The following is a 21,162-nucleotide window of genomic DNA, read 5'->3' as shown; positions in this document are numbered from 1 at the left end:
GGGTTCACACTTAGGCTCACCCATGGGTGATACCATCAGTCTTATGACTTAAGTTATCAATAATATTCTGATAACCCCCAAGTCTCTCTCTTTAGCTAAGAATTAAAACAAAACAAAACATACTTGTGGCCGTATGTTTTTCAAATGAATCCTATCATCATTTCTTTCCCTCGCCCCTCAAATTAACACAACTTCCTGATGCTGGCTGGCCGATTCTGGGGGCCCAGAGGGTCCCTGGCTGCCCGGCATCAAAGTCAAACATGAGCCGGCAGGAGGGACGGCAGAGTTTTGAAGCTACAGACAGTAGGCAGGTGCAGGCACAGTGTCTGGGAGACTCAGAAAGGAAAAGAGAGGGCATCCCGTCTTTGTTCGGGGCCTAGGGGTTGTTACTGAGGATTGTGGTCCGGTGCACGTGCCCTGTCAGGCATCGGGCAGCAGGTTGGAGCAAAGACCGGGCCCGGGTGTTACTCCCCAGAGCAGCGGCTGTGGTCTGGGGTACGTGTAGATGGCTTCCTCTGGTCGTTCTCCCCCGGTCCTTCCTTCCGTGTGACCTGTTCTGAGAAGTCCCTGACTCCTTGTCCCCTACGAGGAGGACGTACACTGCATGCTGAGGCTTGTGGAGAGAGGGGGTGCAGGTCCTAGCGGGAACAGGAGCGGGAAGAGGAACAGAAAGCGGGGTTTCACGGGTCTTCAGCGTCTCTGTCTCGTTCCTCGACGTCCCATTTCTGAGAATGAACAGACTTCTCGACCCACTTGCTCTGCAGAGAAGCCCGTTTGCTGCTTTTAAAAAGTGACGGGACGTCGGGTAACACGCAGTTAGCTGTTGTGAGGTTCAGTGTCCTCGGCGTGCTCGCAGTGCTGGTGCAGGCCGCGTCTCTCTAGCTCAGAACGGTGCTTGTGCCCCGCGAATGCCCCTCGTGCACACCCCCTGCCCCCCCCCCCCCCCGCCCCCATTCTGTTGTCTCTGTGGACCTGCCGTCTCTGCCCTCGGAGCCGCGTCCGGTACGTGACCCTGGGTGTCTTGGGGTATATGACGACTCTGTGTTTAACTTTCTGAGGGGTTCCGTGTCGTTTTTGACATGTTACTTCAATCCCCACGTCACCAAGTTGGGTTGATTGATTCTTTCTGCTAAAAGCCCTGTTTACCGTCGTTATTCCCGCCGGCATGTCCCGGCACACTTTCCAGGGTTACTTTTGTGATTTGCTTTTTGTTTGGTTTCTTTGTCACCACTACAGCCTTATTCTGGGTCATCTTTCACACTTGGCACCATTCGTTTTTGAAAATGTGAATCTTATGGTCACTTCGTTGTTTTAAAAACAAAACACACACCTTCTAATGCCTGCCTTTGCCCTCTGGCTCCAGGGCCCACGAGATCCTTCGCTGCCGAGCCTCCGACCTTCTTCTGCTCCCCGTCTGCCCCCCTTTGCTGTAGCCGTCTACCCACCCCTGGGTGTGCACGGGCCCCCCGTCTCAGCCTGCAGCCTGTGTCCCATTCGAGATGTCTCCTCTCCTTTTTGAAGCCTCTTCTGTATCTTCACGATGACCACGCGTCCTCCCTGCCCCGCGTAGTGACTGTGCCAGTCAGGCACACCTGCTGTGGTCTGCTGTGCCCGCTTACCTCCGTGGGAAGGAGGGGCTGGCGGTCGAGCGACAGGCGACGTAGTGCCGACTAAAAGTAGCATTACTGGGAACTTAGCAGAAGCCGGAAGAAGACTATTTGCTAAATTATTTAGGGAAGGCCTGGTGGAAGAAGGCAGCATTCGTAAAGGTGTGTGACAGAGCCTGTCAAATACCCATGGGTCTGGGTCCTGGAGGCCCACACTAGGGGCAGAAGCCAGGCCAGAGGTGAGACAGCGGGCCTCTTCGCCGTTGCTTCAGCCTTACTCACCTGAGACAGACAGTGGACATACCCGCTCCTGTGGAAGAAAAGCGCGGAGAGAGCGTGCAGAAGAGTTTTAGAAATGGTGGTGCACTGGCCGGAGTGAGAAGCAGTGATGTGCTTCATGGGACCCGCAAGCAAAGTCTCAAGGGTAATTTTGACTGCATGTGCTGACTTCAGAGCTTACCCACCTCCATTTATAAAACATGGAAAATGCAGCAAGAGTATGGTTTCTGGATAAACTCTAGAATCTTCCACAAGACTTGAAAACAGTGTTGAAGAAAATGGTCTGAGAAATACAGTGTTTGTCCAGGAAAAGACCGTGACTGCCCTTACCTCAGACTGTGCCCCACCCCGCGGTCACTGCCCCAGCATGTCTGCAGCAGTGTGGACGCTCAGTGAGTGCTCACACACACAAACAAAATGCAGTTCCTGCCTCAGGCCTCTCCATTTTCAGTATCTTTCTTAAAAAAAAAAAAAAAAGCCTTAGGGGCGCCTGGGTGGCGCAGTCGGTTGGGCGTCCGACTTCAGCCAGGTCACGATCTCGCGGTCGGTGAGTTCACGATCTCGCGAGATCTCGAGTGATCTCGCGTGAGTTCGAGCCCCCCGTCGGCTCTGGGCTGATGGCTCGGAGCCTGGAGCCTGCTTCCGATTCTGTGTCTCCCTCTCTCTCTGCCCCTCCCCCGTTCATGCTCTGTCTCTCTCTGTCTCAAAAATGAATAAACGTTGAAAAAAAAAATTTAAAAAAAAATGGCCAAGAGAGTGAATTTTATGTTGTGCATAGATTACCGTAATTAACAATAATTTTGTAAACAGTTATTATCTTCAGCGTATATAAAAAAGCTCTTCTGGGGTCACCTGGGTGGCTCAGTCGGTGGAGCGTCCGACTTCAGCTCAGGTCACGATCTCACGGTCCGTGAGTTCGAGCCCCGCGTCGGGCTCTGGGCTGATGGCTCAGAGCCTGGAGCCTGCTTCCGATTCTGTGTCTCCCTCTCTCTCTGCCCCTCCCCCGTTCATGCTCTGTCTCTCTCTGTCTCAAAAATAAATAAACGTTGAAAAAAAAAATTAAAAAAAAAAGCCTTAAAATAGCTGTTTAAAAGTAAATGTACAGGGGCTCCTGGTGGCTCAGTCTGTTGAGCGTCCAACTTTGGCTCAGGGCATGATCTCACAGCTTGTGGGTTCGAGCCACACGTCGGGCTCTGTGCTGACAGCTTGGAGCCTGGAGCCCTCTTCAGACTCTGTGTCTCCCTCTCTCTCTCTGCCCCTCCCCTGCTTGCACTCTGCCTCTCTTGTCTCTCTCAAAAATAAATAAACGTTAAAAAAAAATTTTTTTTTAAAGTAAGCATGCATTTCTTTGGTTTGAGATATAGTACGATTTAAAACTTTAGATAAGTCTACTTGGCCTTTTAGGCAAAAATTTAGGCTTATGAAAAAATCTTTCAAATTTTGAGTAAATAATCGTTTTTAGAGAGGGCGAGAGTGACTGAGCTCGTGTGTGCGGGGAAGGTGCAGAGGGAGCGAGAATCTTAAGGAGGCCCCATGCTCAGCGTAGAGTTCAGCACAAAACTCAGTCCTACGACCCTGGGATCATGACCTAAGCCGAAATCAGGAGTCAGACGCCCAACTGACTGAGCCACCCAGGCACGCTATCCCTCCCCTCCCCCCCTTTTAAAGTAGGCTTCATGCCCAGCATGGAGCCCCGTGCAGGGCTTGAACTCATGACCCTGAGATCAAGACCTGCCCTGAGATCAAGAGTTGGGCACTGAATCTATTGGGCTACCCAGGTGCCTCCATTCATATTTAAATATAAATAAAATGTGACTTTTGGCTCTGTGTTTCACTGGCGCGTTGGGGTGTTAGATCCTAGCTGTTGAAATAACACCACCTCCTTAATTCCTTCACAATTTGAGGTCTTGGTTACTGACACACTGTTCAGTCTCGTGTATAGCATTCTGGTTGTATTACGCTTTCTTTTACCATCAGGCCGAACTCTTGAGTCTGATGGCAGAACACCTGTTCAGGCCCCCAGCACATCCCTTCCCACCTGTTCTCTCACGAGGGCTTGGCTGCCACTTCTCAGAGCCAGTCCGTGTTCCCTGTCTGAGTTCTCCGTTGGTGATTTCTATATACAGTGTATGTGGATATTTACTGCCAGGATTGTGTTGACTGCTTCATAGGCATGTAGGTGTATCAGTGTGTGTCAAATTTGACAATTTATGAATGTGCATTCCTACCGAATGTCAGTTATACCTCGTTAAAGCTGTTGAAAATTCGTACATAATATATACCATCAGTAGGTCATTAGGAAGCCCGGTGTCTCCAGGAACCATCAGACTGTGGATTCCTCCTCACTTGGCCCACTGAGCTCCCTTCTTGGCCTGCGTCCTCTGGCCTCCCTAGTCCTTCGCTTCCGTCATCCTCTCTCCAGGCCAGAGCACTCTTTCTGCAAGAGAAGAATCTCACGATGCCACTGCCATTTCTGTAGGGCCCCAGCTCTTGTTGTGAGACCACTCCTGTGTGCCAGAAGTTCTGGCTGGCCAAAGGGGTGACACAAACCAGACACGTGGGGTCTTTGCTCTCTGCGTGCTGAGTCTGCTGGGCCACAGGAATGGTGTACATGAGGGTTGGCTAAGCTCAGGGATTCCAGTGAACCGGGTGAGGTCCTCTGTTGGTGCTTCTAATAGGGCACCCTAAAGACCACAGTGGAAGCCTGATTCGGCTTCCCCCTGAGCCGGGATCCGGGAGGGTGGGCCTGGATGCCTGTGTCTTTACAAGTTCTGTCTACCACTGTAGGGTTACCCAGAGGGTGAGAACCTAGCTGGAGTCCAGGGCGGGAATAAGAGGTTTGGAAGGGGGTCATGTTTGCTTCCCTGTGGGCCTCCTTGTGCTACAGAAATGGAAACGTTTTGGCCGTCAGGTAGCATTTTGCTGATGGATCCACGTATATCCGTCGAATAGCGTAGAATTTATAACATGGTATTAACGTTCTGTAATTTATCTGTTGGGTGAAAATTGTGTGCTTAAAAGTTTTGATCAGTTTTTTTTCTTCCCCCACAGAACTCAACAAAAATCCAGTGGAAGGCTTTTCAGCAGGTTTAATAGATGACAATGACCTTTACCGATGGGAAGTCCTTATCATTGGTCCCCCTGACACACTTTAGTAAGTACCATGGAACTGACACTAAAATAGCTCTCTTAATTGAAGTATAAACTGTTTTGGCAAACTGAAGTGAAATTGTTTAGATCAGATGGAGTGGCTGTGGTTAGGTGAACTTGTTTGTATCAAGTGAGCATGTATAGGACTTACGTGTTCTGCCTGAAACTCTAGTGTCTAAAGCCTGCTGCTTTCTTAAATAGATAATAGTTTCTGAAATGTAGATGTTTTTAATACCTGGAATAAATTTATTACAGAAAAGCTATTTTTAAGGTAAAGCCTCTTATAGATCATGTATTTTTTACTTGTTTCTCAGATATGGGGTTAATATTGGCAGGATAGGAGAAAGAAGAGAATTCTTGACTGAAATGTTTCTGCCTCTTCCTTCTGTGCCTCACCCCCAAAGGGAACCCCATAATTTCAGAGATCAGGCTTTCCCACCCTCAGCACTTTGTCCGTTTGATTCCAGTGTCGTGATAACCTGGGAGATTTCCTTTCAGGACACAGGTCACACATCAGCGTCTTCACGTGGGAGAGAACTTTCAAAGTCATCGGTTTAGTGACTCTTCAGTTGGGTCCCCCCAGAAAACTGACCAGAGCCAAGATGTGTTGACGCTGAAATGAACCAGTGTTTACCTTTTCTCACTTTATAAAAGCGATTGTTACAGCTAATCACTTTTAGTTACTCCTTATTAACAAATGTCAGTTAGAAAACGGAATGTAGTGGTATGAAAAAAATAACGGAAAAGGAGATGAGATTTCTTAAATATTTTATGTCCTACATTTTATTTTAAGATGTTTTCTTAATGTTTATTTTTGAGAGAGAGACAGAGTGTGAGTGGGGGAGGGGCAGAGAGAGAGGGAGACACAGAATCCGAAGAGGCTCCAGGCCCTGAACTGGCAGCACAGGGCCCGATGCGGGGCTCGAACCCACGAACCAGGAGATCACGGCCTGAGGTGAAGTCAGATGCTTCACTGACTGAGCCACCCAGACGCCCCTTCTGTCCTACATTTTAGATTCAAAGACCACAGTCTTACTTTCTGCTCTGAATGTTTGCAGACTAACTTAAAGCTACTAATATTTAATGTTTGTTTTTTATTTTTTAACAGCAGGTAAAAGTTTATTAGAGTATAAGATCAGAAAGGAAGAATAGTACGAAAGCTCTCTTTACAGAGAGGGGACATTTGAAAGTGAATGCCCATGACTGTAGGCAAGGGTCCTTGTTTTGTAAGGTTCTGGTTGTCCCGCCCCTTCCCCCTGGCTCCTCCTTGGCTTAATAGCACTGGGTGCTGGGTCATTTCCATCATGTGAGGTGTGGTCTGTGTTCACACTTAGGTCTTTTGTGAAATTCCCCAGTCCAACCTGAGGGGAGTAGGCGGGGTCTGTTACGTTCTTAGGAACCTTACCCCTGGGGTGGGGAGGGTTTGCTGTTGTCACGCACTCCCAGCATTATTCCAAAATCTGTCTTTCCCCACCCTTTCCCTCTGGTCCTACCCTTTCCCTCTCTGCCTCTCTTATCGGATCTTTTTCTACCATAGTCTTCCCACTGAACGCATGACTTCTAACTGCGTTAGGAATCGGGCAACGACCGATCTTCACTCCCTCCTGCTGAAAGGAGGCATTGAGGGGCAGGTTCCGAGGTCGATCCAGAGGTCCGAGATAACGGGAGGGTGTTTGGAACATTTGGGCTAGCAGGATTTTCTTGGAGGCCTTATTTTTCTGGCATATCATCGGCTTCTACAAATGACATACATAGACTATTAGACTAACAAGCATTAATATTCCGAACGCAATGCCTCCTAGGGAGGAGACCACACCATGGGAAGGAAAGATGCATTGTAGCCATCCCAAAAGTCCCTGACATATTTGGTCATTTTTTAAAAAATGTAACCACAAGTTTTCCTCTCTCTTCCGTATTTATTTGGATCTTGTGACATTGTTGGTTAGAATAATTAAGCAAGTTAACTAGTTTTTGGTTCTCGATCCTCGAATCTTCTTTGGCCATCCAGTTTCCACAGGAACAAACTCCACGAGGAGTATTTAACTTTACCTCTCCAATATCCAGGTTACTCTAAGTTCAGACAATTATTTATCCGTCCTGGAGCTAGTAGCACCGTCGTCCCTAATTCAGTCATAATGTCCCTTTCTAGCAAAGGAGTGGGGCTCTCTGACTTTATCAAAAAAGAGGGCGGAAAAAAAAGAGTCTCCCCTTATGCACCCCAGGGGCTGAGAGAAAAATTTAGTCATAAGTTTTCTGGAGAGGCCTCTAAGAGTTACGCGGCATTTGGATGGTTGGCGGGGGAAAGGACGGAAAAGGCAGTTGAGTGTCAAGAAGGAACTCAAGCGGTTTTCCTTCCGTTTTCCAGAGTTACCCGAGGCTCTGGGTTTCAGTGGACAGTTGGTTCAGGGGGGCCACTGTGATGAGCCCCAGGACCGATCCGTTCCCTTCAGGGACACTGGGTATCTGAGCCCTTGCAGACTGAGGTCCCCGAGGGCATCCGGATCTCCAGCGACCGTCTCCACACAAGGGGCCTGGCTCATGGGGTTTTGACTTCGGTTGTCCCCTCTGAGAACACTTGTGTTTCCAGTGCCCTGAATGGCCTCGGATATGGCACTTGGTGCCAGGACCTTGGGAAGTCTGGTTCGACATAGTATGTAAGGCCGAGACTAAGGCCTTACATTTTTTTCTTAAGCCTCCTTTCCTGTTCCTTACTTTTCTCTTGATCTTGGTTGTCATATACCCAATTGGCAGCTTGTAAAAGCTCCTCCAGGGTCCCTTCCCAGCCAATAGCCAACTTTTGTAGTTTTCTCCAAATATCTGGGGTCGATTGAATGAATGATGAATTTGTCCTTCAGAATCATCTCTGCCTCAGGGGTCTTAGGGGAGATAGCCTTATATTTAATGAGAGCCTCCCTTAACTTTTCCAGGAAGGCCACCAGGGTTTCATCCGGTGTCTGTATAATAGTGGCTCATCTAGTATAATTTAAAGGCTTAACCTTAGTTCTTTTTAATCCTTCCCAAGTACAGGCTTGGAAATGGCAGTACCACCATTCCCAGTGTGATTATCATAGTCCCAAGTAGGATCTTGGGGTGGGACTGCCTGAGCTTCAGTAGGGAATTCTGGAAAGCCTTTATATACTTATCCAGACCATCAGAAAATGTACCTAGATATCCTTTTGCCCCTCTTAAATCTTAGAGCGAAAAAGGTACTTGTAATCTTGTCACGGTGGTGCGTCCCTGGGTTTCTCCTTCTGATGCTCCAGCTTCTTGTAGGGGAAACACGCCTGTCACGCTACGGGGAGGGCCTGGGTAAGGTGGGCGGCAGCAGGGAACAGAAGTGCACGTTTGAGGTCTGGGTATATGGATGGAGGACCCGAGGCGGAGGCTGAGGTGAAAGCCTTCGCTTCCTCCCTCTCTAGGTCTGCTTTGGGTACAGGCAAAGGGCCCTCAGTTGTTTACCCTCCTGATGACTGGACTTCAGAAAGGGTTGGCCTGACACCTACCTCGATTGTCTCTTAAGGCCCCCAAAACACTGAACATAGGGACTTCTCCCCATTTCCCCTCACATTTGCAGATCAAGTCCAATCGTAGGATGGCATTATAATCGGTTTTCCCTCGGGCGGCCAGGTTTCCTCCTCCAATTCGCACTGGGGCCAAGCCTCGGGGCAAAAAGAAAATGAGTTGCTTCTTCTTCAGGGTTTGTGGATCAAAGTCATCCCAGTTTTTCAGAATGCATCCCAAAGGGGTATTGGCCTTGGTTAGGCAATTGCCCATCTATAGGAAAAAGAGAAAAAGGCATCCCTTACAGCTGGCCAGGAGAAACCTCATCTTCTAACCCCGCATTCTGGCTGGCTACGGGACCGGCAGCCAGAAGCCCAGTCAGTCTCTCGAGCTGCTGGGAGTAGTTGCTCTTACCCAGGCTTGACCCTACTTCCGAGAGCTGACCTGGTCTTCCCTGATTTCTCCTACCCGGGACCTTGGGAGTACGGACTGTGACCACGCAAGACTCTCCTGGTTTTGGAAACGTGTACTAATTTTATTTTGGCCCAACAGTAATTTACATATTGATCATCGGTCATTGTGGGGGGCTAAAAGGGCTAAAGATGAGGTCTGTTCCCCTGCCCTTTTCAGCAGTGTGCAAATAAATATGTTCCAGCCGTGTGGGTATCCATTTTTGGCATACACTGGGCTAAGTTTAGCAAAATGGCCCCCGTATCCCAGTAAAAGCCCTTTGTATATCATGGTCATCCCTCGTGTGGCACAGACGTCCATTCCTGTGCTAAATGGGCCCAACAAACATGGAGCATTTGGAGGCTGGCACCAAGGGTATCGAGGGTATCGCCGTTGTCTTCCAGTCTTTGGATCAAGGGAGGGTCAGTTTTAATCTTAACCTCGTGTACTTTTAAAATCCGTTCATTTTAACCTTAGTCCTTCTTGACCACACATAAAATTCCTTTCCAGAGATTTCCCTTCACAACCCTTCCACAACTTTCCTTTGCATTCACATTTTGTCCCAAGCCATTTCTCTCCAAATAACCAGACAAAATTACTTTATTTTGCCTTCCAATAAAAATGTATTTCCTTTCCTTATCTTTCTTACACTTCTACTTTTCTACGTACTGAGTTGCTTTCCTTATTCCCATCTGCCTTAACTACATTTAGCAGAATTTTAACTCTTAGAAACCATAGTCTCCAGTGAAAACTTGGTAACCAATTGTGAACTGTCACACCAGAATTCTTTGGATGGCAAATTCGTGAGCCACTTAAGCACAAAGCATGTCTACCAACAGACCCAAATAGCCTTAGTTTTTCTGCGATGAGAAGTCAGAAGCTCAAACCTATGTTAAGTAATCAATGCTTTAGCACTCCAGTCTGTTTGGAAAAGACCTGGACGTCCAACGAATTGAATCCCATTTATCATGCAAACAAAACTTTATACAGTTTCAGGGTACCAAAGACTGGAAGGCATCTTAACAATTACCCATGAAAACTTTGAGGCAGAATTTACCATCATTTTAGTCATCTTTTTGCTAACAAAGTGGAATGGAGATAACATGAACCTATTCGACCTCCAGGAAACCTAGATAGAATAAAAAGTTTTATATTTAATACTGATAAACTGGTCTATCTCAAACCAACAAACTTAAAATAGCCTAAACATTGAAACTCGAATGAGTTTTCACCTGCATTCACCTAAAAGTCAATCAGTTTGTTCTCCGTTGTCAGTTTTTATCTGGGGCATCAGTGGGGAGATCTGAAGTGGGCAGTCCAAGTGGGTGCTCTTTGCTCCTTGACAGGAGGGTGAGAGGAGGAGCTGGTGGTGCCTGGGACACTGAGGATGGTATAGGAGACAGTTGGTCGGCTGCACCCAAGGAGGTGCAGAAACAGGGGGAGGGCAGGGAGGGCTGAAGAGGTGAGATTCGGCTGGGAAGCCTGGAGGCAGATAAAAGCCCAGAGGACAGACAACGAGACACCTGGTCCGAAAGCCTGTCAGCTTGGACGGATGAGCAGATGCACATTTTTTTTCCACCACTGTGGGAATGGGGAGTCCATGTCGGGCCAGAGAGGACAGGGACGTTCCCTGAAACAAGAGGAGTTTGGGCAGCTGCTAGGGAATATTCCTTCAAGTCTCTGTCCTGAGTAGACTAAGCAGAGCCAGTTGGTTCTTATTCGCATCCGCATCTTGTGGGAGCCTGCCAAATGTCTTCTCTCCCATCACCACCGTGGGCATCAGGGGCAGGAGGAGGGTGGTGAGCCCAGAAGGCGTTGAAGCAAGTCCTGCTCTCCACTCCACAAGAGATGTTTGAAAATGAAAGGTAAAAAATGAGACCTGGGCAGTGAGCCGTGGCCGGAGTGTCGGAAGTGGAAGCAAGTAGAGGGCCACCGTCCACTGCAGTTGGGAAACCCGTGAGGGAGGACCCTTTGCAAGTCTCCCGGATCACTCCTAGGAGGATATGTGAGGGATCAGTCCTGGGCTTTTCCACTCATTTCCCAAAGGAAGAGGCTGGCCATAGAGAATTCTACCAGCTACCCAAGCGGGGCGGTGAGGGATCCGGTTTCGCCGACGGCCTTCAGGCATCCACCAGACAATAGCCTGGGTCAGGGCCCATCGTTTGCTGTTTGGTCTCCCTTGAGTCCCATGCATCCAGAGGGTTTTCTCAAAAGGAAACTGGGGCTCCACCACACCAGTGTTCCCGACTGCATTGGGGGATCAGCTGGGGGGGAGACCCAAGGAGCTTGTCAGCTGAGACTTGAGAATGGCAGTCACTCTATTCGCCCTCAACTGGCGGACGGGTGCCTGTTGTTTGGTTCGAGAACTTTATTTAGGTTGGAAAGAAAGGGGGTACCAACCGCCCTTTACTTACAGTTAGAATATGTCGATACCCCGGACGAGCCCCCAAAGAAATGTTGCAGGATTTCTTATCAGAGTACCCGGGGTTCGTTGTCTTGCTGCAAAGAATGAAGGGGTGGACACAGAATGAGGGGCGGGCAAAAGTTCATGAGGGTATAGGATCAGAAAGGGAGAATAGTAGGAAAGCTCTCTTGACAGAGAGGAGACATTCGAAAGCGAGTATTTAATGCTTTATAAGATGGATTGTGACTATCTGATGTCAGTGGCTAGTACAGGTTCCGTACTGTTTTTAGAAGTGGGGGTATTGGGACAAAATACTGTGACCTTTTGTATCTCAGAGCCATACACCTGAGGAACAGAGCCATGGGTCCGTGTCCGAGTTTCTTGGGGACTGTGCTTCCTTATTCAGCTGTGGTCCTCCATGGCTCTAAGCAGGTGGGGATTTCATTTTAGGTGTTCAAAGATGGGGACTCCTCCACCCCCTAAAACACCTGGTAGAGAAGAAAATTAGGGCTAATTGTTACCAGAGCTGGTACAGTACATACAGGGTAAGCTGTAGGCTGTAGTGTGGACTTGGGGCTTTCTGTTGTCTGGAAAAGTGATTGTTTTGTCACGATTGTTTCCGGTCAGAAATTTTACTGATGTATTTGTCAGGGCCATGTTGGTATTGGTGATCACCGCACACCGTAGGAACTCAATTCGGTCACTCCACAGGGAAAGTTCGGGTCGGTAATAGTAACCCTTGAAAAACATCTTTGAGGTGTCCCCCATTACATCCTTAATATTATTTGCAAGCAAATAAAACCTACATACAAGCCCGATGAAGTGCAGATTTTCAAACTAAATACGTTGCATGAAGGTTTACTGGGGAGACATAGTGACATTCCAATGACAGAATCTTGTACTCTGGCGATAGAGTATTTCTTCCAAATTGCTGTCTGTGTAGAGGAGTAATTAGCACCCAGGCCCCAGCTTCATCTCTGAGGACCCCACAGAGCTCTGGCCTTTTCTCTAAAGGCTCTTGGCGGGTCCATATATACATTGTATGCCTTCAGCTTTGCTAAGGGGAACCATTTGTTAATAGTCCCCGCACTAATTAATAGTCCCTTTTTTTCCCATCAATTAAAAACTCGTTCCTGGCCTTCAGTACACATTTAAACAGTGGTGGCCGCTCCTCTGGAGTGTGGGCTTCTGGATGAGACAGTTGGGCTGTAGTCTGACTTCAGTGCCACGTGCACCTTTTTTTGTTTGTTTGTTTTAAGTTTATTTATTTTGAGAGAGACAGAGAGAGAATCCCAACAGAGAGGCTGTGCGTTGTCAGTGTGGAGCCTGACAGAGGGCTCAGTCTCATGAACCATGAGATCATGACCTGAGCTGAACTCAGGAGTCAGGCACTCAACCAACTGAACCACCAGGGGCCCCCAGAATATTACCCAAAGGACAAAGAGGGGGTAGTTTGTTTGTTTCTCTCTCTCTCTCTTTCTCTTTCTTTCTTTCTTACTTTCTTTCTTTCTTTCTTTCTTTCTTTCTTAAAAAGATTTTTTTTTAATGTTTATTTATTTTTGAGAGAGACAGAGCACGAGCAGGGGAGGGGCAGAGAGAGAGAGAGGGAGACACAGAATCCCAGGCAGGCTCCAGGCTCCGAGCTGTCAGCACAGAGCCAGACGCGGTCACGAACTGAACTCACAAATCATGAGATCATGACCTCAGCTCAACCGCATGAGCCCTCCAGGCACCCCTGAGGGTAGTTTCCTCTTAGTTTCAGGTATTTTATATGCAGTGTAGACACTTTTTTTCCCTGGAAGCTCTCCTGCTGACTGGCTCTTGTCTCATCGGTCAGAATTAAACCACTTGCTCATTTCTTCCCAGGAGCTGGTAAGATGGGGGAGATTTTGCTGCAGTGGGTTTAGAGGAGTTCCTCTGGGCTGGAAGGGATTTCGAAGTGTTAGCAGATAGGGTAAGAATTAACTGGATGGAGAGGCTCCTGGGTGGCTCAGTCGATTGAGCATCAGACTTTGGCTCAGTTCGTGGGTTCGAGCCCCGTGTCGGGCTCTGTGCCGACAGCTCGGAGCCTGGAGCCTGCTTCGGACTCTGTGTCCCCCTCTCTGTCTGCCCCTCCCCTGCTCACGCTCTGTCTCTCTCAAACATAAATAAACATTAAAAAAAATTAAGAATTAACTGGGCGGATATTCTGGCAAAGGCAGAGAGAGGTGGGGTAAATGGAAGGGGAGCCACAGATGAATAATTTCGTAGGAGGAACAGAATGTAATTGGGCCTAGAAAACCAGGGGTGGGACCTGGAGTGTGGCAACAGTAGTCAAACTGAGCATATGGGACCTCAAGAAGAGGGTGGATAGACGGGGTTGAGTGCTAGGTGAAGTTTATAAACACTGCTGAAGAGTTTGGGTTTGTCTTCTGTCCTGACGACAAAACCTAACCATTGAGGGATTTTATGCCAGGAGTTACCAGTCAGGAATTTGATGCACATCCTAAAGTATAAGCCCTGAGTATCATGACTTTGGGATCGCAGATTTTATTTTCCTTCACTTTACTTGTGTTTTATTTCTGCAACAGAAATTTGTTTTTCACAGTGTTACTCTAAAAGCTTCTTTGTAGGTGGAAGAGCTGGGCTGGGAGCTGGGGCTGAGCCGGGTGGCAGTAGGGAGACGCACGGCCTTTGCCCAGGCGGTAGAGTGAGGAGGGCTGGGCAGATTAGCCAGGAAGGGGTGGGGTAAGGAGAGGAAAGTGTGTTCAGAAGTCAGCATCCTAAAATGGTACCAGGTACCGAGAATCGAGTATTTCATGTTGTGTGCTGGCTTAGCAGGAAGGAACTTAGAGGTGTCCAGCAGCTGAAGACGGTAGACGCATCTCGTGTGGGGGTGCCAGACCTCCGGTGTACATCACTGCCCACGGGGAGGGACTGAGGCTGACAGTGGGGATGTCGGGCCGGAAGTAAGTTAATGTGGGCTTAGATGGTGCCTAAACCTACCTGATGAATTCACCACCGGATACATCATTTATGTAACGATGGGAAGAATTAACGAAGTCTGACATTTTTTAGACGCTCTCGTGTTATTTTGTGCGGCGTCATTAGCCTTCCCTTAGTCACTAGAGGGCGCTGCACCCTTCAGAGTGACGAGGGCACTCAAGATTCTGTAAGACTGAGAGTTGTCACGAGGATTAATTTAGCCGCTATATTTATCGCTCTGTTACTGCTCTGTCCATTAATGAGTCTTCCTAGTGGTGTTAAGGACAGATTGTCTCGGTGTCTTTCTGTGAAGGACACCGAGCTGGCGTGCTGTACCTGCTCTTTTCAGCCTGCCGGTTATCGGGCGTGTGGACGGCCAGCCATTTCCACGGAATGAGAGATTTCAGGGAAAGGCGGTGGCAGATTTGTGAAGGACGTTGGGAGACTCGGGGATCACCATATAACTTTAAATTGTATACGTTTGTGTTAGTGAGTGGCGAGTGTAACCTTTGACCTCTTACTCTCTCTGTCTTTCCTCAGCCACGGCTAGTCTGTTCAAAGAGCATGCTTTATTTTATTCCTCCCCACTGGCAATGGGGTGGAAACTTTGTAGGCTGTTAAGATCACGCATGCTTTGTCATCGTGGATGTAGGACCCGACGGACTCTGGTTAGTACCATTTTACAGTGAAGCATGAGCCATGTGTCCTGTGATGAGCGAACCTTGTGCTGCATGATCAGTGCAAGGCCACGTCACTGACTGTTCAGTGCTCAAGAACAGGGGCTCGGGGGCCTTTGTTTACCTCCCCCCCTCGGCCTCTTTCATTGGCCATGCAACTTTGAACAATGATGCAGACTTTGTCTTAGCAGTTTCATTTTTAGGGTAAAAACCCGATGCCCAGGAAGCGTTTGGAACGTTCAGTGTTCTATTGCTTGTAATAGCAAAACAATTGGAAGCAGTCAAATACCTTATGAGTGTGATAAATTGTTGAATGTGGCAGATAAAATGAACAAGAAACCGGTAACAACAGGAGTGTTGTTTTTTTTAATCTTTATTGATTTTTGAGAGAGAGAGAGAGTGAGCAAGCGAGCAGGGGAGGAACAGAGAGAGAGGGAGACAAAGAATCCGAAGCAGGCTCCAGGCTCTGAGCTGTCAGCCCAGAGCCTGACGCGGGGCTCGAACCTGCGAACAGTGGGATCATGACCTGAGCCGAAGTCAGACTCCTAACCGACTGAGCCACCCAGACGCCCCAGGAGTGTTTTTATAAGAACAGTGTTGAGCAAAATTTAAGACCACAGCATAAGCGTATCATTTATATAAAGTCAATATGGCGGAATGAAAGGATCTGACGAAACAGAATGATGGGATCCGGTCCTGGTAAGATTTTTATAACGTAGTGTGAAACAGTAAGTGGGGCTAATGGAAGGAACTTCATCTAGGCTGAGAAAAGGTTCTCAGCCTTTTCAGATGGGAGGTTTGCACCCACAAGCTGGGGCCACACAACTCGGGGTTTAAAAAAACGGGTAGGATTCTATAGGTGAACGACGTTAAGGAGTCCAGCTCTAGGAGGAAACCTAAACCGTGTTAAGGCGTAACATGGGGTTATTGGTTCAGAATGGGGAGTGATCTGTAGACAGTGAAAATTGTGTGCTTTGAACCTTTGGGGGTAATTCTGTCAATAAAACCTGACATTTTAAGGATGAAAATAATTTAAGACAGTTTTTCATGATCGGGATTCCAGTGAGCTGACATAAAGTGGATCCAGTCAGTCAGACTTGAGGGACACGGGGAAGCTACCTTAACGTTGAGGAGCAGCCTCATCAGTGGAACAAAGTGCAGGGCTTTGGGGCAGCTCTTCTGATGTCCTTTTACATAGATTCTTGGCTGTTTTCTGTGTTTGCAGCTTTCAAACTGCCCCCCCCCCCCCCCCCCCCCCCGCCACAGCCCATAACCGGAAATACTTTACATGGTGACCTGATGCATACTCCTGTGCGTGCGTTTTAGTGAGTAGCAACATGCATGTAGGTGACTTCAGTGAAACGGACTGTTTGTGATAAGCGCCTGTGTTTTCTGTTCGATTTTGATTTGTCATAAAAGAGAACTGGTTAGCAACTCACTCGGTTGATTTTGCAGCCCCGGTTTGAAGAGGAGTGCATCCAGCTGCCAGGTGCCACGGCCGGTTCTGGCGCTGGCTCTGGCAGGTGGGGCAGCACGGGCGAGGAGGTGGCTGCCGCGCCCGTCAGGGTGGTGGGTCCGTCCCAGCAGCCGTCCCAGCCTGCTGTTTGCCCAGGTCTGCAGTTTCGCCCCTTCGAGGAGTCCTTCTGGGAGCCTCGCAGATGGAGGTCATGCAGCAGACGTAAAAGTTGTCCTTTTTCTTCCTTCGTACCCTGGGTGTCTGCACTACATTCAGTCCGGCTTTCTTCCAGTGCCAGGGAAGCGATGTTCTTTTTCTTGATTAAGCCCCCTTTCCCTTGTTTTTTTCTTTCTTCCGGTCACTCAGTTACTGTTTCTCTAGTGTCCCTGGTCTTTCTGCCAGCACCTTCCCGTCTCCTTGCAGACAAATTAGTTTCGTTCCTCCTTTTAAAGCCTTTCATTTGTGCTCTTTCCCCATCTGGTTACCCCGTTCTTTAACTGTTGGGCTTTTCAAGTCGTCCTGCTCGTCACGCTTGCACCTCACCACCCCTCTCTCGTTCACCCTTCGCGGCCTCCTGTTGGCTTTTACTACAGTTGTGTTACCACGGTTGCTCTCTCTGCTGGGAGCCCATCGGCCTTCCCTGGGTCTTTAGTATTTGGTGTTCATGATCTGCCTCTCTGTTGTTAAGCCCTTCCCCAAATCTTTTATGATCAGAAAAGGCAATACAGATTGATACTTGCTTGTGGTTAAAAATTGTCTGTATCGACGTGTACAAAGCAGTGAGTAAAAGATCCTGTGTTCCAGAGTTGACCGCTGCTATGTATTGGTGTCGTGTTCTCATACAGTTTTCTATTTGTACATAAACATGTCCCCATGTTTTTCTTCTTAAGACAAATGGGCTTATAGTAGATACTTGGTTTTTTTAAAAATTTAGTTTTCGATTGCTCATGTTCCAGTAGTTAGGACGGATATTTTGCCTGATATTTTCTTCTGCCACCAAATGGTAAGTGCTGGGAAGAAAACAATGATCTCTGACGTCTTCTTCCCTGTTTTATTACTTTACGTAGAACGGTGCCTCACGCAAATAGGTGATCAGTGTGTCTTTGTTCAGTCCCGCGTACGGAGCTGACAATTGCATTTCTCACCGATCTCAGCCAAGCATAGTCACGTGACCCTGCTCTGCTGGAGTGCGCGCTGAGCAGTAAAAGAGTCAGATGTGCCAGCAGCCGTTGGAGTGAGTGCGACGAGGCCGGTGTGTGCCAGGGGGACACGGGTGGTTGAGGTCTGATAGTCAAAGCAAGGCCTTTGTCAGGAGGGAACGTGGCAGCCGAGCTCTAAGTGATGACAAGGGGAGAAGGTGTTTCAAACAGAGGGAGTGGCCGCTACCGATGACACGGGGAGGAACTTAGTCATGTGCCCCATCAGGATGACTTGCTCTCCTTGGTTTTTGTTGTGAACATAACGGCTCGTTGTCCTGTTTTGATGGTTCTTCAGAAACAGTTTTTAAGTAAATGGCGTTGACCTAGGACCGTACTAATTCCGCAGTCACTGGCCACGTGTGCTACTCAAATTGAATAAAATTGAATAAAATTAAAAATTCAGTTCCTCAGTTGAACTGGCCGTATGTCAGGTGTTGTGGACAGTGTGACCGTGGACCAAGCCAGTGTGCAGAAAGCTGTCCTGCGCAGCGCTGTTTTGCAAAAGCCACAGAATACAGACTCCTTGGGAGACTTTATACCCTGTTCCAGCTGTTCGTGTCTGATGTGTGAAGGGCGAGGAAATACTCGTGAAACGACAAGATGAATAAAGGAGTGGAAGGTCCGCGCGTCTTTCCACACAGGGAACAACCCAGTTAATGTGTGTGAGCTCTGAGAGGGGAGGGGGCTGGTGGGGCTTGAAGAACGGTGGGAGGGCTGGCTGCCGCGGACGAGAGTGATCGCTGGAGACCCCCCCAGGCAGAGCGAACCCTTCTGGACGTGGACTTACGTGCAGTGGGCGGTGGTGGTAGGGTCGTTAGCACCGCAATGACGGGACCTGATCGGGATGCCTGCTGTGCACCAACTGTTTCTTTCATTTTCCTCGCCTTCTGAGAGTTCAGTAGGAGGGTGGGCGTGATGGTCTATTGAACTGAGTATTGGAGTAAGTAAATTATCTGCTTGAGACCCAGGTTACGAACTCCCTTCATTTACAGTGTTAGCACTGGCACCCTTGTTTTATGTTTGTTGTAATAATTGTCTACCGATAAGCGGGAACTTATAGGCGAGAACTTGTTTTTGTTTTTCTTCCAGTGAAGGTGGTGTTTTTAAGGCTCATCTCACTTTCCCAAAAGATTACCCCCTCCGGCCTCCTAAAATGAAATTCATTACAGAAATCTGGCACCCAAATGGTAAGTTCATCCAGCTTTACTTTTACGTTTGCAAATATGACGGCCTGCCTCTGAGGCTTTCGAGGTCAAAAAGAGAGACGGTTCTCAAGGAAATCACTTTGGGATTTTTGTACTAAGCTCACTGTGTTTACTATGCACATGGCCTTGTATTAGTTCCTTTAGGACAGCAGGGGGGATGGACATCTATTTATTTGCTTAGTTTTCAGCTCTTTTCGAGACTCCCGATGTTCCGAACCAGAGGCATGGTTACTGGGTGATATTCAGCATGAGTAGAGCCCTCACAGTTGAGCAGATCACTTCCGTGGTATCGGGTGACTCATTGTCTGTTCCAGAGAGGGGTAATTAAACCTGGATTTTAAATTTCTATTTCTCTTCTTCACTCTTAGACCGTGGGCAGCTCTTAACTTTTACCTTTATTCTTTAGCTGTTGAAAAGGGAGTGTCCTACCTGCCTCGTAAGGTGACTGGTGGGGTCAGAGGAGATGTGGTGCTCTGTGTTTTCACCTTCGGAAAACATCCAGTCCTGCAGTGCCTGAAATGTGGTGACATTGGCTTTTTTACCCAAAGATGTGTCACCATTTAAAATCCACTTTGCAAGCCAGAGGTTGGGCTGGGTAAAGTATGTTTGCACACCGCCTCCCCTGAACTTGGCCTCGTTTTGGTGACGGAGCTGGCGGGTGTGTCTTCTCTAAGTTGTCGGGTTTTCATTTCTGACGACTGTGCCCGTCTGCTTCTCCTGGGACTTCGCGTCACCAGGAAGAGAAACTCCTGGGTTAGTCTAAGCAAAAGTCCGTGAGCAGAAATGAATGAATAAACGAAGGCGTTACTCCAGGGGTCTGGAGTGTGGACTCACACCCGGTGGCTTGAGAAACGGGCGGGAGTCTCTCTTGGGAGAGACTCGGGGTGGCCGACGGAAAACTTGCAGGAACCGAGGGGGCCGCTGTATTTCATCACGTCTGAGGAGGCGGTGAGCACGGGGACGCGTCACCACGTCGGTGGTGGAATGTGCCAGAGGGGGCCCCGCCTGGCGTGTGGATGCGCGAAGCGACAGCGTCCGCCCCCTGTTGTGTTGATGCCTCGCTGCTTCCTTCCTGGCGTCTGGGTCTGCCAGTGTCTCTTTCCTTCACTTGGATTATTTGGTGTAACGGGCAGTGTCCTTGCACCTGTTTCCAGAGAAGACGCAGCCAAGCTCCGAGTGCCGGCTCCACCACGGATTAGCTGTGTGGTCGCAGGTGAAACCTCTCTGAGCCTCGGTCTCCCCGTGAGAGCACACACAGGCAACACGCGGGACTTGTGAGCCGGAGGAGAGCCACGGCCCAGTGGTCTAAGAGGGCAGCCGTTGACGCGCGTGTTTCAGGTGGAAGAGACTTCATTTTGGGGCCACGAGGGGGAGGAGTTAGCGAGACGATTGAAGCATGACTGGAGAGAGGAGGGACTTTGTGAAGGAGGGCACCTGAGGATGTGGGCGGGGATGGCAGGTGTGGGGACAGAAGGTGCCAGGAAGGTGCCAGAGAGCGGCTGGGGAGGTGCGAGGAGCCCTGTGGAACCAGGTGGGGCCGGGCTGGCACTGGGGCTGGAGGTGGTGAGCGAGCCGCGGGCCCTCCTGCGGGAAGGGAGACACGGAGAGGACCGTGTTGTTGCAGGTAGAGGGGTCGGGGGTGCTTCCTAGAGATGTGGTGCTTTTTTTCTTCTTCTTCTTCTTTTTTATTTTTTGTTTTTTTTAATGTTTATTTATTTTTTTTTGAGAGAGCACGAGTGAGCACAAGGTGGGTAGGGGCAGAGAGAGAGAGAGAGAGAGAGAGAGAGAGACTGAGAATCTGCTTTCAGCGCAGAGCCTGATACGGGGCTTCAACTCATGAACCACGAGAACATGACCTGAGCCAAAACCAAGAATCGGACACTTAAGCAGCTGAGCCCCCCCCGCCCCAGAAGCCTGCACTAGAGAATGTGATTTTTTAAAAAAATTGTTTTTATTTTTTAATTTTTTTTTCAATGTTTATTTATTTTTGGGACAGAGAGAGACAGAGCATGAACGGGGGAGGGGCAGAGAGAGAGAGGGAGACACAGAATCGGAAACAGGCTCCAGGCTCTGAGCCATCAGCCCAGAGCCTGACGCGGGGCTCGAACTCACGGACCGCGAGATCGTGACCTGGCTGAAGTCGGACGCTTAACCGACTGCGCCACCCAGGCGCCCCAAAAATTGTTTTTTTTTTTAACATTTATTTATTTTCAAGAGACAGAGACAGAGTGCGAATGGGGGAGGGTCAGAGAGAGAGGGAGACACAAAAT

The 21,162-nt window shown here is 48.8% G+C and overlaps 1 protein-coding gene across 3 annotated transcripts in view; it reads left to right on the top strand.

Moving 5' to 3' along the window:
- Positions 1-21,162, top strand: part of UBE2G1 (ubiquitin conjugating enzyme E2 G1) — a 106,797-nt gene that overhangs the window by 64,819 nt on the left and 20,816 nt on the right. For 2 of the 3 annotated variants that reach the window (XM_047832759.1, XM_047832760.1), the window contains exons 2-3: positions 4,938-5,040; positions 18,777-18,874. In XM_047832759.1, the coding sequence (XP_047688715.1) occupies positions 4,938-5,040; positions 18,777-18,874 (201 nt within the window). Of the gene's footprint in view, positions 1-2,073; positions 2,279-4,937; positions 5,041-18,776; positions 18,875-21,162 lie in introns of those variants that run through there. The other variant, XM_047832761.1, reaches the window with a different exon arrangement.

Source organism: Prionailurus viverrinus, chromosome E1 (assembly GCF_022837055.1).
Source record: "Prionailurus viverrinus isolate Anna chromosome E1, UM_Priviv_1.0, whole genome shotgun sequence".
Lineage (NCBI taxonomy): Eukaryota > Metazoa > Chordata > Mammalia > Carnivora > Felidae > Prionailurus > Prionailurus viverrinus.
This window is presented reverse-complemented; position numbering and strand designations above follow the sequence as displayed.